We start from the raw sequence: 17,328 nt of genomic DNA, 5'->3' as shown, positions 1-17,328 counted from the left end.
TCTAGCACTGAACCCTATGCAGCAGGTTAGTCATCTGTATTCATCAGGCAACTCAGCACTCTAAGCTCAAAACAGAATTACAAGACTCCTCATTAAGTTCATAAGTGCTATTGAGAATGAATTTAATGCATTTAATTTGCAACTTAAAGCAAGACCTAGAAAGCTCCTTTTAAATAGCATCAGCCTTAAGAATAGCAGCTTTCATTATAATGTCAACACATCCACAAAGAAGCCCAAGCAGGGGTTTAGCATCAGAAAGAGTCCAGACAAAGAAAAAACGTGTTCTAAGACTTTATTATAGAAAAATAATGTCACCTCTTGGGTGTCAATATTTTAGTTTTTGAAATTCACAGTAGAAAGGGTATGCTGTGCTAGGAAACTGAGATATGTTACTCCTACGAACACTATTAAATCAAAATACAATGATAAAGTTTGGGTGCTGTTTACATGCTTTAATAGATGTGACACTTATAAGTTCTCAGAACACATAATTTGCAATCACCTCTAAATAATTCAGGAAATAACTAAACCTAGAGAGAATGCCTATTTTGTATTTATAATTCATTCAAATATGAAAGTAATTCTATTCCTATCTAGCTCTGATACTGTGATCTCAATACTAGAAATGCATCAGTTAAATGACAAAACTATCTCACTACTCTTCTCTAGAAGGTTTTTTGTTAGTGATTTTCTTAAATTGAGTAACTCTGCAAGAGCCTTTATTCATAACATATAAAACTTATGCATGCGAACCTCATCTTGTCTAAAGCATGATCTCTTTGTTCTTTAAGATAAGAAACACTCAGGTTCACTTAGAGCACCCCATTGCCCTCGAAATACTTAAGGGTACAGTCCTAAAACAAGGAGTAATTAAGTGATCTGAAGGAATTCAATGAATCAGAGCTAGAGTCTCTCATTTTAAAATGAGTATTTATTATTTAATCGACAACCGTATTATTCTGTGAGCAATCTGTCCAAAAATATTTTTATAAAATATACAAATTTGCCCTAAAACACTAAACATGAGCAGAACATCATTTACCTCACATTAACGAACCACAAACAAAAAACCACACCAGAAAAGTCATCTGTAACAGCCCATTAATTAAAATCCATTGGCTTTCAGGATATAAATGTCAGGAAAAAAAGAAAATTAATTACTTGATTTACACATAAAGTGGCTTCATATTAAAGCCACTCCTTACTTCATTTACAAAAGGCTTCATACTCATAAGTGGTTGCAGCATTTTATCTTTACAGATGCTGAATTCTTTCCAAACATAAACTTCACCTTTCAGTACAGGTCTGATGGCTTTATGTTGCCATCCACAATTACCAGCTTGGTTTCTCATCTGATTTTATTCATTCTTATACCAAACTGACCAAAACGTCCATTTTGTGTGGCACTTCCTTGATAAAAGGAATATTAACTATACTGACCTGAAAAAACAGTGGGTAACAATAAATATTACAAAAAGTAGCCTAAGTTTCTCAGACTACTTCAAAAGACATGAAACAATGTGAACTTTTATCAAGTTATTACTTAAGTCTGTTAAATTTTGGTCTATGGGGAAAGGGATCCAGATTGGTCTACTTGTGGCATTAGTTTACACAATCATTTTTCCCAACTTCCATTTAGTTAAGATAATTAAAATGGCTAATCTACAATAAAATGTTTGTAGATTCAAACCAAATATTTGAAACACTTCTTCACAAAAAAAAATTATAGAAAGGACTAAGACAAATGGTTTGATTTCTGAATTTACGATTCAGGAAAAGCAAAATAGGATTCATCAGACCCTCAAGACTGCAAACCATTTAAAGAAAAATTTGAAGATTCATTTTATATCATCTCTAACACAAAGAACACTACACAACACATTTCTACTAATGATTCAAGTCCTTAAGCATTAAGAAGCTAATGGGCATCAATTAAATCTTTGGATCCAAAACAGTTTAAAGGAAAAAAGATGTGAGGTTATGACCTGAATTTATTTACCTTCCTACCATAATTACTCAAAAAGCACTTTCCCCATTTTCACATCCTCAGAATAACAGGATACCAAGCTTAATGTATCCTTAGCCACACAGTTCTAACAGTGGTTAGGTTTCAGGTGAAGTTCTGGGGGTCAGGCTCACTTTGACATGTGAGGTTCAAAAGCTTCCATTCCCAGGCCAGTGCCCAAGCTGATCCTCACCCAGACTGCTCCAACAGACCCGGCCTGACCGCCCTCTGCATCTTTGGAGCAATGAACTCACATAAAATATGGTATACAAATCTGACTCTTCAAAGCAAGGGAGGGCTATTTCCTTAAAAAATACCCTGAATTCTGTTTCCAGCACTGGTTTGCATTAAAAACCTTTGAACAAAATGCAGAACAACAGGCCCCATAACCCCGAGTCTCCTCCCCTCATTAGGCTACAAACGAACAGAAGTTGTTCTTTCACTGCTGAATCCTTACCACCATAAGAACACCCTCCGAGTCCATGACAAGTCATGGACTCAGTGTTATTAGACACACAAGTCATCTCCAGCTCTTGCAATCCTCTCCACTGGAACAGGCAGAAATCTCTGAAAGCCCTCAGAGGAACCATCACAGCTCTTTGATCTGGGTTTGGAGTCTTCCACAACCCTCCGCTCCGGCTGCTGCTGAAAGTAGGGCACCAGCTTGACAGACAACCCAATATTTTTCTTCTGCAGGGTTTTTTTTTCCAATTAACAAAAAACTAAGTAGGAAATTGCATTTTACACTACATCTACTTCATCTGATTATGGCTGCTGAAGTTGAAGGACGAAAATTGATAAAACTTGAGCACTGCAACATCGGTAAAAATGAGCAAGTAAAGACACAGGGTGAAACAAGTGAAAAATTAACACTGAAAATTATGAAAGAAGAAAGTGGACTAACAGGTGTGTAAAAACAAATCATTAAGTGGTAATGCTATAAACAGGTAACTACTTATGTGCTTTGAATTTCAAGAACCAGAAAACAAAAATGCATCTTCTATGCTGGTTTCTGATGCTCGAACCCAAATTAGGAACTATCAATTAAGTTTTTCAAGTCCTGCATTACTTGAAATTAAGTGACAGCAACAATGTATGGTATAAAAATTAACACCAGACAAAACTCAACCTGCCAGTGCTCCTGCCACTTCCCAACTGCATTGGAATACGAGAAGATTCCATGGTTCCAAGATGGACACCATTGTATCTACTGTACTTAGAAGACAGCACAGCAAGGAAAAAACCAAGAATGTTTCTAACTCATTCATGCCTTAGGGCAACAGCTAGGAATTCACCTCTTACTTGTATTGTTAACCACATTCTCTGAAACTATTAATCGAACCACGAGTCTTTTCCAGATATATTTCAAGATTAATTCCTGCCACTCTGATCATTTCATGACTGATGTATCACTCCGGGGATGGATTTATCAGATGGCATTTCCATAGGAGACTTGGAGATTTCTAGGTCAGGTGGTCACAGTCTCTGAGTGACACACAAAAGGCCAGAAACTGAGATTCCATTCCCTACATTTAACTTGCACTATTGCCAAGCTTCCAAACATCCTGTAGACATTTATTCAGGGTTTTTTACCTAATGTAATTTATTCAGAAACATCAAATAACACAATGCACGACAGATAGAGATAAATTATTCTGATAGTTCATGTCCCTCACTCCACACCAACAGTAGAAGTTGCCATAGAGGATGAGAGCAAAGGCCCAAATGGTCAAGAATCTTACGTGCGTTAAAAACTGACAGATGGGCAAGTAAGAATTAGACATATGCCCACTAATTTTCCCAGGAAACCATCTCAGAACCTGACAGTTAAGGTCTTCCTAAACCAATCTCTGTAATAGCCACATGCCACCTGCTCTTTGCAAATCCATTTAACTCCACTCTTAATTCATTCTCTGTTTGAACCTTCAAAAAGACCATTTTGTCCAGAGTGTTTTGCCAGTGAAGAAATTTTACAGAACAATTGTGACAGACTTAGAATTAGAGAACTATAATAGAATTTCTATTTGAGAACCTTCTTAATTTCATTTTTATTTTATATGTCTATATCATATTCTCCCTCAGTTTTGCTTTTTTCTGGTTTATTTTTAAATTAATTGACCCTATAGATAACTAGATTATTCTTCTTAATACTTCACTACCCTTTTCCTTTTTACTTATGCTAAATCCTTTCTAAGACAAGGGAAACAGAACCCACACAAAATTCAAAATCCAGACAGACAATAAACGTAGTCAGATAATGTTCTGTTATTCTCTACTTCTTCTTTAATAATACCCAACATTTCATTTACCCTTTTCAGTACTGCACAGTACTAAGGTGACATTTTCAGAGAACATGTCTGAAATATGGGACAACTCCAAAGCCTCTTTCTGGAAAGAAAATACTTCATTTTTAGCCTATCAGTATATGCACACATGCAGGATTATCCTTCTAACTCTGCTCCTCATTCAGTAGAGCATACCAGCTATTTTTGCGCCCTTTCACTGTTATCTGCTATTCTCTGCAGTTAGTTTAGTTAACCTGAAAATAAAAATAAGTAATAAAAATGAAAAATACTGATCAGATGCTTCTGGCTCAGAGCTTCCCCCTTATCATTCACAAATATGACCTTGGGGAATCCAGTCCCAGTTGAAGGGACCTGTTCGAATCACCTGAAAAATCTACAAAACATCCTTCCCCTTTATCTCATGGTACCATTATTTTATAAACAGAGTTTGATCCAAGAACCATTTTTTTCAAAGACTTCTGTAATTATAACGACCTTCTGATGACCAAACGTTCCCATGCAGATTTTGATCTACATGTTCCCTGTTTTCAGAGAAGTCTGGAGGATCTGCAAGTCCTTATTTTCCCTTTACAAAAACAAGCTGAATTATCTTCAAAATATCTGTGTATTCATCTACCTGTTAATTTGTTGTTAATAGTAAAGAATTTCCCAAAGTTTGTACAGTAAGGAAGTCAACCCTGCTCAGCTGTACAGAGAATACACAGCTCAGAGAGTACAACTTAGCTCCCTTTTAGAAAGGGCATCATATTTGCCTTTTTATTTTTCAATTTCTATTCTAGGAATACTCAGTTTAAACAAAAAGGTCACACACGACATAACAGACAGTCCAGCCATGTTAAACACAAGTTTCTTAAGAAATCCTGAAAAAAATGTCATCTCCTATTGATCACCTGTGCCTCTTAACACACTCATCTAAATTCTATTGGCACCTGAATCTTATTATTTTTAATACAGTAAAATGAATAATAGGAACTACCCTGAGCTCAAAGGTGGGACAGCCCCAGCTGGTTTTTTGCTTGGAGATATGCATCTACTTTGGCATTCCACACCTATCTGGAAGTATAATCTTAGGTCTGTGCTATCACCATCTTGATCAGCACAGTATTTCACAGGCAATTTGCATAGCCCTTGATTTAGTACCTAACACTGAAGTAGAAACTTTATTTGTCATTATGCTTTATACAGAGGAAATACTAATTTGTTATCTGATTTGGCAGTTACATCATGTCCCACTAAGCTTTTAAAATGCTTATTATGTTAATATCATTCTTTAAAATTAAGTTTTCTATCTGACTTGGAATATAGATGCCATTTTCTACTACGTAAACAATCTTTTTACTTTCTGAAATCTATCCCTATATATTTATAGTCTGTGATCATATCATCTTCTGACTTTCCTTAGAATCAACTAAGCAGAGGTTCTCAAACTTCTCCTTATAAGCAGGTCTTCCTGGATACCATCTACAGTTATCATCCCTTTTCTAAACACTCCAAATTTATCAGATCCTTTCTCAGGACATGATTTCAGACTGGTTACCATACATGCTACAGACAGAATCCAGAGCTTCCTTTCTCTCCACTCGAAAAGCTGAGTCCCTTCTCACCTGCTACATCTAACTGGGTAGTCAGATACAGTTAGTTACCTAAGAAAAACAACTACAATTTACTTACTAAATTAAATTTGCTTTGAAGTAGAACTGTACTTCAGAAGCACAAGCAATCTTTGCTCCCCTCCCTACGCTCTTATGAAAACCAAACAGTATCACCTGGGAGGAACTTAACAGAGGCTGCTCAACTGACTTCTACAGGCACCAGGCTTCAAAAAACAATTTTAATAAGCAAATACACACACTGTGAGGAGCACTGATAAAGAGAATAAAGGAGGAGAGGCTAGAAGACTCATCCAAAACATTTCCCACGGTATGGCAGTTTCCAGTAAATACCAGACAAAGCAGTGGGAAGAAATTGGAGATTCCATCAAAGAAAAGTCCTGTACTATACCTGCATCCCATAAAATATCTCAAGTCCTGTTAGAAGACTGACAACTACATAGATACAAGTCTCCAATAATAACAATGCTACTAACTTCTATACAGTTTAAAAACCATTGGCAACTTAAAAAAACCCCAAGAAACACAAAAGACCCACAAACTTAAGATGACTACAAGGATATAAAAAAATTAATAAGCACTTCTATTTTACTAGTGTCCTGGTAAAATTTAAACTACTTTGTCCTGACTTTTTCTTTTTTCTATGAAAAGTATGTGCAAGGTGATCTGGTTTTATGAAAATCATTGCTTAGATATATCATTTCAAAAAAGAGACTGTTGTAAGGGACTAGAATATACAGAGGAAACAGTTTAATGGAGCAGACTGAAAATTCATAAATGCAAAGATCAGCTTACAAGAGAGACAAAATGAGTCATAAATGCCTGTTATCTGTCTGCAGAACACGTCAGCTCAACTACATCCTAATGTGCAGTTAAATGCCAACAAAAAGGAAAGAGCAGCAAATGCACATCAGAAACAAGCTGTGGAGCAAGGCTGATGTATCAGAGAAGAGGGTTATAGGCAGTGCGATGAAATTCAATACTGACAACAAGTCACATGGAATAGCAATAAACGGCACAGAGACACCCTGAGGAATACCAAACTGGAAAACAAGTCCAGAAGCACTCTGGTTGGTGGCAAAGGTTTTTTAAAATTATACAAGATAGACAAAAGGGAATCCTTGCCCTGCATTGGCTGCAGTCCCTCAGAGTGCTTTTTTCATACTGAGCCTTGTGTGTGTGTGTGCACAAAAACTTGGTATATGGAAGGTAACTTTAAGTCTTTCAAAAGGCAAGTGCCAGAACTGCACCAGTTTTGGGATTCTTGACAGTTTCTTAGGGGACAAAACCACCATGTGATCATATGGCCACACTATGAGCTGGGTATAAACTAGAAGACTTAAACTGCCCAACACATGATACCATGTCAGCTCCCAAACATGGATGCAGATCATTCTAAAAGAAAAAAGTATCTAAAAGACTTTTGTTTAAAAACATCTAAGAAGTTGAATTAAATTTTTCAAAGTAAAAGAAACATCCAGTGCATTCTTAATCATAATTGAGACTGCTCTTGATGTCGTAGACCAAAAGATAAGAACAGAGGGATGATAGTTTTCACTTTATGTTCAGTGGTTCTGTCAGACAGTAATTTAGTTAATAACACGTACAGTAGCTTTGGCAGCAAAACAGAAATACTATCCCACAGGAGCAGTGCTGGAGCTGGTCAGTGAGCTGACAGCTGGTGAAAGACAGACTGGCCTTTCAAAACACTTTGTCAATCAATACAAGCCTCGACTGAGAGGGCAACTATCACAATATAAAATAAATTAGCAAAGTTATATAACACCCCTAAAGAGTCCTACCTCTTTCACAGGCTTCCATGCACTTGGCTTCATACAGCAAGACCCTGTTAGTCCAAGGGGGTTATTAGTTGAAGACAATGGATTAAGATGGGATCCAGTGTCTGCCTTGCCTGAAGATTCAGAGTCTTGGGCACAGTGCAGACAGAAAGCCCCTGTAGTAGCAGCAGTACTCCAAAAACAAAAAATTCTGTGTCTCTTTCTTCTTTGCTTACCAGATTTCTGACTCATTCTAGAAAAAGCAATTTTCTTGCGTTACAACGACAGAGAAATACGAAGAAATTCTGTTATCAACTCTGAGACAGAGCTGTGAAGGAACAGGTGAGAGAAAGTGGAACCCAACCCCCTGTGGCAGGAAGCAGAGCCTGCAGGCAGCTGGAGCACCCGTTCAGTGCTTATCACCACGGCAGGTGATTAACTGAGGTAACAAACTGCACATGCCAACACTGCAGTCACACACACGGGCTGGGGAAGGAAGCAGCACAGCCCAGTCCAGCACAGGACGACTGCCTGACTTCAGGAGAAGAGGACCATTGGCTACAGCAGGGAACCAGCAAGATCCTAACAAAACCTACATGACATTACAGAAGTCATGTCAGGTATTCTTGAGATTTATTGATAGTGGTATTAATATGATTTTAAAACTGCATGTCTCTCAAACTTCAAGGAAACTTCACAGTCTTGAGAAGTTTCCATCTCTATTGTACACAGAAAATCTTTACAAAATGAATCAAAGGTTCCAGAGACAGTCCCTTAATGCTCAAGCTTAAATTATAAAGAATTTCCTACTTTTTAGCCTATTGATTAGAACACATATGAATGCATTTCTCTTCAGGAATAAATTCATACCATTTTTCTCTCTGCTACAATGCCATCTTATGGAAATGCAACCAGTTGGAGGAACTAAGATTTGCAAAATAAATTCATGCTTTTACAAATGTGTGATATTACAAAGTTAAATCAAGAAAAATGAAACCTAGTAGAGTAAAACTCATGTTTACATTTCAGAAAGTGCTTTCTTATAGTAGAAATCATCCAAAGCACATACTATTTCAAGCTGCTTTCTCACGTGTTCATCACAATATTAGCTGTAATATATAAATACTTAAGTATACCAAAATATAGGAAGGATTATAAATAACACTCTAAAAAAATCAGTTTTTGCAAGAAGTACAATAAAAGAGGGATTAAGATAGACACTTGACTTTTTTTAATAACTGTCTTTTTAATGTATCTTATAGTACCTCTATGTTGTTGTCTGATTAGACATAGTTCTAGCATGTACAAAATGCTACGTCCATTATTTTAAGTGACTTTGAAAGCAACAGACTAGGACTAATGATACAGTAAAACTTTCATCAAGATTTTAAAAGGAAGATACACAAATTCGAGAAATGACAGGGTTCAAAAAGCTCACAAAAGCAGTTGATAGGCTCTGAAATTTAAAGCCAAGTTTTTGAAATGGATAAGTGGAGTTATGAGGGGGTTTCTGTCTCACTCCTTCTCTTTCCTAAAAGATGTCCTAGAAAATAGAAGTACAGATTAGCAGAGCATATTCAAAGAGCTAAACAATTTTTCAGTATCCAATGCTGGAAGCAGATCATACTCAGTGACAAGCCAAGAATAACCTCAATGCATTGCTGTTGCAACCTTTTTAATGACCTGAGTTTCAGACAAATCAGCTTCTGGTTCTGGGGCACAACATGGGCCAAATACTGCCAACAGATAAAATGCTTTCTGAGATGTGATAGCTGCATTCACTGTGAGAAATAAGAGCTTCTGAGAGCTTTGGAAAGGCTTTGGGGGAAAGCAGTGCCCTGGATACAGCTATCTTCATTGATGCAAAATGCATATCTCTCGATAGAGCAGCACTTCAAATTATCCTTATTTTTCATTTGCATAACCACATATTTACTAAGCTCATGGCATAGTTATTCACCCTTTTGAATATAAATTTGTCATCTGTTTGGTTTTATCCTTATCTTCCATTTTATACCACAGGGTTGGCTTTTACTATAGAAATTAATAAATTTGCTGACAAAAATTCAAAGACCAACTTCTAATCAAGTTCCTTAATTCTTTTCCTTGACTAACTCCTCTTCACAGAGAATGAGGAGGAAGAAGGAAGAAACAATAAAGGCCTCGAACTCCTGAGCATGTTAAATCAGCTCCCCATACTGCTAAAGGAGACTGGTGTCACCATGCATTTGGGCACACACACATTCTTCTGGGCACAGACCAAGCAAAAAGCAATGCTAATATATCCACCATCAACTTCATCCTTGCTTCTTTAAGGGTACAGAATCTTCCACTCAAAAAATACCCTACTCCAAAATCCAAAGTCCTTTGACCACCCCCTTGCTGGGCAAGGGTGACCCATGCAGGTCCCAGAGAAGGACAGGCATGTGCAGCCCCATCCCCAGGAGCTGTTTCCCTTTCACTGGTAATGGAGAGAACTAAGCAAGTATGACCATTCCATGCCATCCAAGAAAGCCAAGAAAATGAAGGGACAGCTAAAACCAGGGGCTTTGTAGCAGAGTCACAGGGGAAGCAGGAGACCAGGACTTTAAACCCCATCAGATTGGTTTTGTATCAGTTAAAAACCATGATGTCACAACAATGAGTAAATAAAGCCCACAATCACAAGCAGAATTTCAATAGACCAGGTTAGAGAAGTACCTCACATCTAATTATTTATTTGAACTCTGCAAAAGTGATTATATTCAAATGATGGGGATGTATCTTACATGAACAAATAAAAGACATCAAGAATTTTCAGAATATTACAACACAGAACACAAACTGACAAGAACTGAAAACCAAAACTGCACCACAGTGAACAATCTCCAAATGTCTTTTTCTCTCCCTGAGGCTAAAACAGCTGCAATGGGAGGATAAGGTATGAGCACAGTACAGCATCTTTCCAGAGGAAGTGGCTTAAGCTCTTATGTTTTCAGTGCATTACTTCTGAATATGCTCATTAAAGTTTTTTTAACAACCACTTCAAAATATTTTATGTTTTTTCCCCTCCTTCTGGCCATGAACATGTATAAGTAGTTCTTTTTAACAAGAGAACTGTCAGAGTTATGAAAATATTTGGCAGGCTTTCACAGAGGTAAACAATCTTTTTCATAGCAGAAAAATAGAACAAACACTGGGATATTTACAGAATCACAGCTTCACTTTGAAGGGATCTCAGGATCTTTATCTGGACCAACCTTCACTCAAAGCAGAGACTACTCTGTATTTTATTTATCAGCAAATTTCTAGGCCTGACTAGTCAGTCCAATTGCAAGTTTCAAGGATTCTAACATTACTTCTTCAAGCATTAAACAAATAAGAGCAACTATAATATTTATTCAAGAGGTTAATCCTGTATATTTTTACTAAAAAAATTAACAGTATTTAAAAGCTATTATGTCTACCTAATGCATCCCTTCCAGTTGTATAATGACTCATTAGAGAAAGTACAGGATCTGTCTTCCACGTCATGTACATTTGCAACAAGAAAGTGAAAATCCCAGTCTACATTCTCCTATTCATTGTTTACTCCAAATTAATAAGCAAAAAACAGGTAACAATAAACAGACTTCAAAAAAAGAAGTGCCAGTTTATCATCTTTGAAACAGTTGGCAACAGATACAAATTAATCTAACAAAATTACAATGTCTGAGGATAACAAATTTTCCTTTTTTTTTTTTTTTAATTTTGGCTTTTTTTATAAGTTTCTGTAGTATTTCAGGTTAAATGACATTCTGACTAATGATGAATTTCACCTGACAGTAAGCCAAACAAATCTAATCTCATGTTTTTAAATAATACTGACATCTCAGCATTGTTCCATAGATCCTTCTTTGTCATATTATCCAGAGAAACAAATGCAAATGTTTTAACTCCTCTCAGTATCAACCTTAAGAACTCAAAGTCATACACTTAAGACTTCGCTTGCTTGTTTTTACCTGGCTTTTAATGATTAATACAAACATCACTTAGAGCAGAGAGACAGTGAAGTTGAAAAATGCCATGTTTTTCTTACAGACTGCACTATTAAATGTACATTCTGTATGTAACGAAGGCATTCTTTCATCTCATTTATGGATTATTAGCAGCCAAAAAACCTAGAAAGCCGTTACAGACTAGAATTTGATATGCTACCTAGAGTTAAGGTTTTAAATTATTTAATCCTTTAGATACAATTCCTTAACCATTAAATACATATTCCTTATTTCATTTGACAACTTGCTAGAGCTATAAATTGATATTCCTTAACTACGCTATTCCCCTCCAGAGCCAGGCAGGAGAATGCAAAGTACATTTTTTAATATTTCACTATTTCATTAAAATAGCCCATATTTAAAGTTGCCGGAGGTTCATCACTTGCAAAATAACTTAAATAAGAACCAGATCTCATTTAGTGTTTCCATTTTCATGCCTTAATGCTAGAAATTATACAGAGCCCTGTAAAACACGAAAATGAAAGCAGACAGAAAACACCACTCATAAATAAGAGATTATCTGAAATCATGCATATATAAATAATTGCTATTTCTGACTAGCAAGGAAGCAGAAAACATGCAGACACAATCACTTTAACAAGTGGCACATTACCTGGGTGGAGCTGGCAGCAACAGAAATGCAGTCAATGAATCCATGTCTCCGAGTGAAAAATGCCACTATCTGCTGCCACCGGGAAGGCTCATTCCGTAACTCATCTGTTGAGCCTTTCTTTGCCCACTGCTTCTGTTTGGGGCCTACAGAGCTGTGGCTTGAGCCAGTGTTGCCTCGACTGGCACGAGAATAGAGCAGGGTGTTATTTCCGAAAATGTAATTCATCTCTGCAGCTCTGCAGGTGGTTGCCAGGCAGTCTTAATTCCCTACCAGCTGCTGAGTGGTGAATGAGCAGGAAAAAAAAAAATGCAGATAGAATTACAGCAGCATCATTTACTAACCAGGAAAACAAAAGTCTTGCTGGCTGATGGTATTTTTCTTCCAAGGCTTTCCACCCTTTACATTCCCTCTCTATCTCTGATTACAATAATGAGTATAATCTTGAGCAATTTAGAGGAAAAAAAGAAAATAAAAAAAAGAAAAGAAAAGGTTTTCCTTATTTTTCCTTTTCGGAACCCACAGGATGAAAATCTTGCTTTCTCTTCCTAGCTGACAACAGATATTTAAGGGAAACTGGGTAGCAGGTACTGTACAACGTTCTAAATTCACAGCTATGAGGATGGTGGTGGATGATAACAGCTACTGGGTGGAGAAAGCACGGATCAAAAATAACCAAGTTTCAATCACTGCCTGTAGAAAGATCCAATAGCATCTTTTCACTTCCTTGCTTGCATAAATTATGAACCTGAAGCAAACAAAACAGGGAGCACACAGCATAACTGCACTTGTTCACTGATTCTGTCTTTCTGAAAACATTCCACAGAGCAAGAGAGTTTAACACCATGTTCAAAGCAAGTATTTAAGAACGAACTGTTCACTGGTTTCTTCTTGGTTTTCCTCCTTCTTTAGTGCATAAAGCAACTATAGAGGGAGGGAATTACAGTCATTTTGTGTTGGGTATCAAAGGATGTCTAGTGAGGTTGTTCAGCTGTGGGTTTGGTTTTCTTAATCAGCATGAAGATTAGAGAAACTAAGACAAAACACTGCAAGTGCACACTGTTGTTCTTAGTCTGTAAATAATGTGTCTTGTTTGTAACCCCTGTTTCCAAATTTCTGTGACTACTATTATGAAAACAATAAATATACGTATTTATTGAGACCCAACATTATTTCTCAAAACTACAAGAGTACTTCAAAAATGAAAAATTCTTACTATTCAGTAACGACTTTTCAGTAAGATTATTCTGCTTTCCCATGCACATGACAAGTATTACTGCTAGAGCTGTGCATGTTCTCTGCTCTCTTCACAGTAAAAAACAATTCAGAATAATTATCTAAACGATTACATGGAATCCAAGTTACCTTATAGAACTCACTATTCAAATTTTTATAGCCAACTATTTAAAAAAAAATCCTCCAGCTCACATCAGAGAGAGGACTAATGAAATCAGTGAGGTGTCAAGGCTTTCAGTACAAGCTCGCCTCTGGAAAGCCAACACAAAGTTACCAAAACTATTTGTGGCATATTTCTATGGTCATAATCACTGCACCAGGGCAAACATTTTAAAAACGTAGCAAACTCTCCACATGATGAACAAAGGCAGAAAAATTCCTTAAAACGCTGCCACAACTTACAACCTCAAAATTCTAATTCTATCTGATTTTAGTGCAGATTACCAAATTCCTCAACATACTTTTTGGAGTGCAATATAATCTTCTGCTTAACAAATTCTTACTGACAGCTGCCCTATTCTGTGTAACAGTTTCTTCCTAAGAGCTTATATTACAAGCAGAAATAATAAGTACATTAATTGAAATGTGCCATAGTAAGATCAATGCACCATTTACTTCTAGTCACTAGTACAGCTCAATAACAAACCACATGCCAATATTCTGAGCACACCTTTCAGACAGACTTTATTAATATTTATAAAATACAATGGCTTATCAGTGCAAGTCATATGAAACTCAGTCTGACTCGTGCAGTGTCCTCAAAGCTATGAACATAAGATAGATAATGGAGGTAAAGAAATGCCTGAGACACAGTAGGTACAATGATCCTTTCAAATGGACAAGCTTTTTATAATGAAAATTCTTTTCACAGGAAGACTGCAGCCCTACTTGAGTCCTACCTTTTTCCAGACACAAAGAAAATACCTAGTCTGAAAAGTGTCATGAATTTATTACTGGAGGAATTGATTAATCCCTGGCTATGACTGAAGACGTTTGGAACAAGCTACAAATTACATGCTTTAAGTTCCACGTCTTTTTATAAAGAGTCAAGGTGAAAATACTTTATCTTTTTCTACTATGGCCTTGAATGTCAACACTGCTATACATTTTATTAAATACCTTAGAGCACAAGAATTAGTATTACTTTCAAAAAAACTTCAAGAACTCATTTCTCTCTTTCTCCATAGGCTCCAAACAGAGAGTCACATGGAAGAATATTGTTTAAAATTCTGAAAGGCAGTACCACAATACATGGACAAGCAATGTACCAAGTACATATTTTTCTTGCTATTTTATCAGTCTGTTTGAAGATAGGAGAGTTTTGCTGTGTTTTAAGGTAGTTTCTTTCAAAGATGATTCCCCCCCAGCCACTGATCAACTACAGCATCACTGACAAAATATTTTAGAAATCAGCACTTCAGGAAAGCATCATATGCACAAAAAAAACTTCCTGAAAATGAAGCAATGATGCTTTAATTTCAGTGGAGATAGAAATCCAGAAAAGTACTTAGGGAAGAGGTTATGCAATCCTGCTGGTGATGCAAGACAGCAATCTGTGTCACCTACACTCCATATGGATGGGAACGATAGCGAGCAAGATTTGCTGACGCCTAAGCAGATACAGTTACAGTTATTTGTAGAAGGAGCCTGTACTGTGGGGATGAGACAAACCCTGATTTTTACAATTCACAGAGCAACCTGAAGATAAAGGCAAGGCATAGCTCTAGAGATGGCACAATATCAGGATAACACAAAGGAGTCCGGATTGGAAGACTGGTCACTTGTACAGTTGACAAAAAAGGAGGCAGTAAAAACAAAGGGCTTATTTCAGTCAAAAAGCATTTCAACAGAGGGTCAAACACCTACAGAGAAAACTGGACAAAGTTCTATTTGGACAGAAAAGGGAATATCCAGAAAAAGGAGAAACATCAACACAGATGCAGCAGCTGGAATTGCATCTGTGAGTGACTGCCTTCAGAGTCAAGAGGTACAACAAGGAGGCTCATCAGGGAACCTCAGGAAGTCCTAAAAGGAGCAGAGAGCTTCCATTATCAGTTTTTCATATTCTGGATATTGAACTGATGGTGATAAAATTAAAGACAAAGCAAACAAAAAATGCCACATGCCAAAACAAAATAAACAAAAAACTCCAACTATTTACTGCAAGGCAGGAACTGAGAATTTGAAGATTTGGAAGGGGAAAAAAAAATCAAACACATGAAGAATCCTGCCCCAAACCAAAACATCACATAGTAAAGATTTCTACATCAGTATATGTACCTTTGTACAACTTGATAAATTTACTGCAAAATTCACCTGCATTTCTAGTGGCTGCAGAGTAATATTATTTGTTCTCTGGCCAATTAACAAGATACAGTAATTACAGTGGTTACTAAATGTAAAAATCAACATCAAATACTTGGACCAGAATTCCTCTGGCTTTGTATCTAAGTAAATTCATATTAATCAGCTTGCTGGGACAAGCTAAAACATGACATAATGCCATATTTTAATCTCTAAGTAGAATACATACCTACAAATTAAAAAGGCACAGTAACAAAAGCTATTTGTAAGCAGAAATAGCAGTTATATCTCAATTACCCTTTCTAAACAAAAACCAACAACCCCCTTGAAGCACTTGAAAACTGTGTTATATTAGTTTTACTACCATCCAGCTAAACAGAATATTGGCTAAAATAAGCATGGACCCTAAGGAATAAACTGAGAATAACAGAGAAAACTGAAGAATCACCTTAAAAATGGCAGAGACTTATTTTATTTTCAGTATCATTTAGGTTTTGACCAAAAAAGTAGAGACAAAAGCAATGTACAGAACTCAATTTAAATATCCAAATTTAACTCTCCAGTCATGGGAACAAAACCAACACTGAAAATGTAGATACAAGCTCATGTTTATTTCTTACATTTTTCAGAATTCTAGGTTTAATAAACTTGCATTAGCATAGCAAGTTTAAGTCTCATTAACAAGCATTTGCAATATTCCAAGCCAAAGCCCAGGAGTTCAGGACTCAAATACTGTGGAAAAGAATTGTTAACCCTTTTTGCTAAGATACTCTAGAAAGGCTATCTTAGCTTTTAGTTGAGACAGAACTGAAGGACGGTTCTTGATCAAGTGTGATTCACACAGTCAATAAAAAGTATATATTTTACTGCTGAAACTAACTTATAAGCAAACACCAGCACGATTATTCTATAACAATACATTTTAGTATAAATATTTAATATAAAATATTATTACCTTATTATTCATACTCAGACAACCTACCAATCTGTGCAGATTAAACTGCCTGGTCTTCCGCACCCTGTTCATGAATCTCCTGCCCATCTTTTTAGCACGCCAGACTGATAAAAACATCTTGTGTTTAATGTAAGTTCCCTCAGGTTTGCTTCAGTCATCAAAATGAACCCAACTGCACCAAGAGCTCAGGGAAAATCTCAGGCGAAAACAGTATAACCAGTTATTAAGACGACTTGACGTTGATTACTGTATCTTAGGTTGTTCTAATGTTTGGATTAATCCACAGTCCATCTGTTACAGTTTTTCTTTCTTGTCTCCGTTGACAAGAATTTGTTGAGCAGATCCATATGGAGGAAGGGGCAGATTTGGTCATCTGCTTTTTACTATAAGACACAAACTGACACCTTTGCTTATATTTGCACATTCTTCAACTACAGGAAGTTTAAAAGTAGTAACCTATCAAGAACTCGGGCAATGCATTTTAATTAAAGGTTGCAAAACAACTCCT

At 36.5% G+C, this 17,328-nt stretch overlaps 1 protein-coding gene across 15 annotated transcripts in view; it reads right to left on the bottom strand.

The window, feature by feature from the left end:
* DLG1 (discs large MAGUK scaffold protein 1) overlaps nucleotides 1–17,328 on the bottom strand; it is a 93,543-nt gene that overhangs the window by 61,880 nt on the left and 14,335 nt on the right. For 5 of the 15 annotated variants that reach the window (XM_018074942.2, XM_029960750.1, XM_018074939.2 and 2 more), the window contains exon 1: nucleotides 12,329–12,568. The exons of the other annotated variants lie outside the window; for them this stretch is intronic. In XM_018074942.2, the coding sequence (XP_017930431.1) occupies nucleotides 12,329–12,553 (225 nt within the window). In that variant the 5' untranslated portion in view covers nucleotides 12,554–12,568. Of the gene's footprint in view, nucleotides 1–12,328; nucleotides 12,569–17,328 lie in introns of those variants that run through there. 15 annotated transcript variants of the gene reach the window in all.

Source organism: Manacus vitellinus, unplaced genomic scaffold (genome assembly GCF_001715985.3).
Source record: "Manacus vitellinus isolate BGI_N305 unplaced genomic scaffold, ASM171598v3 scaffold_29_pilon, whole genome shotgun sequence".
Classification (NCBI taxonomy): Eukaryota; Metazoa; Chordata; class Aves; order Passeriformes; family Pipridae; genus Manacus; species Manacus vitellinus.
The sequence above is the reverse complement of the archived record's forward strand: the minus strand, read 5'-3'. Positions and strand labels throughout refer to the sequence as shown.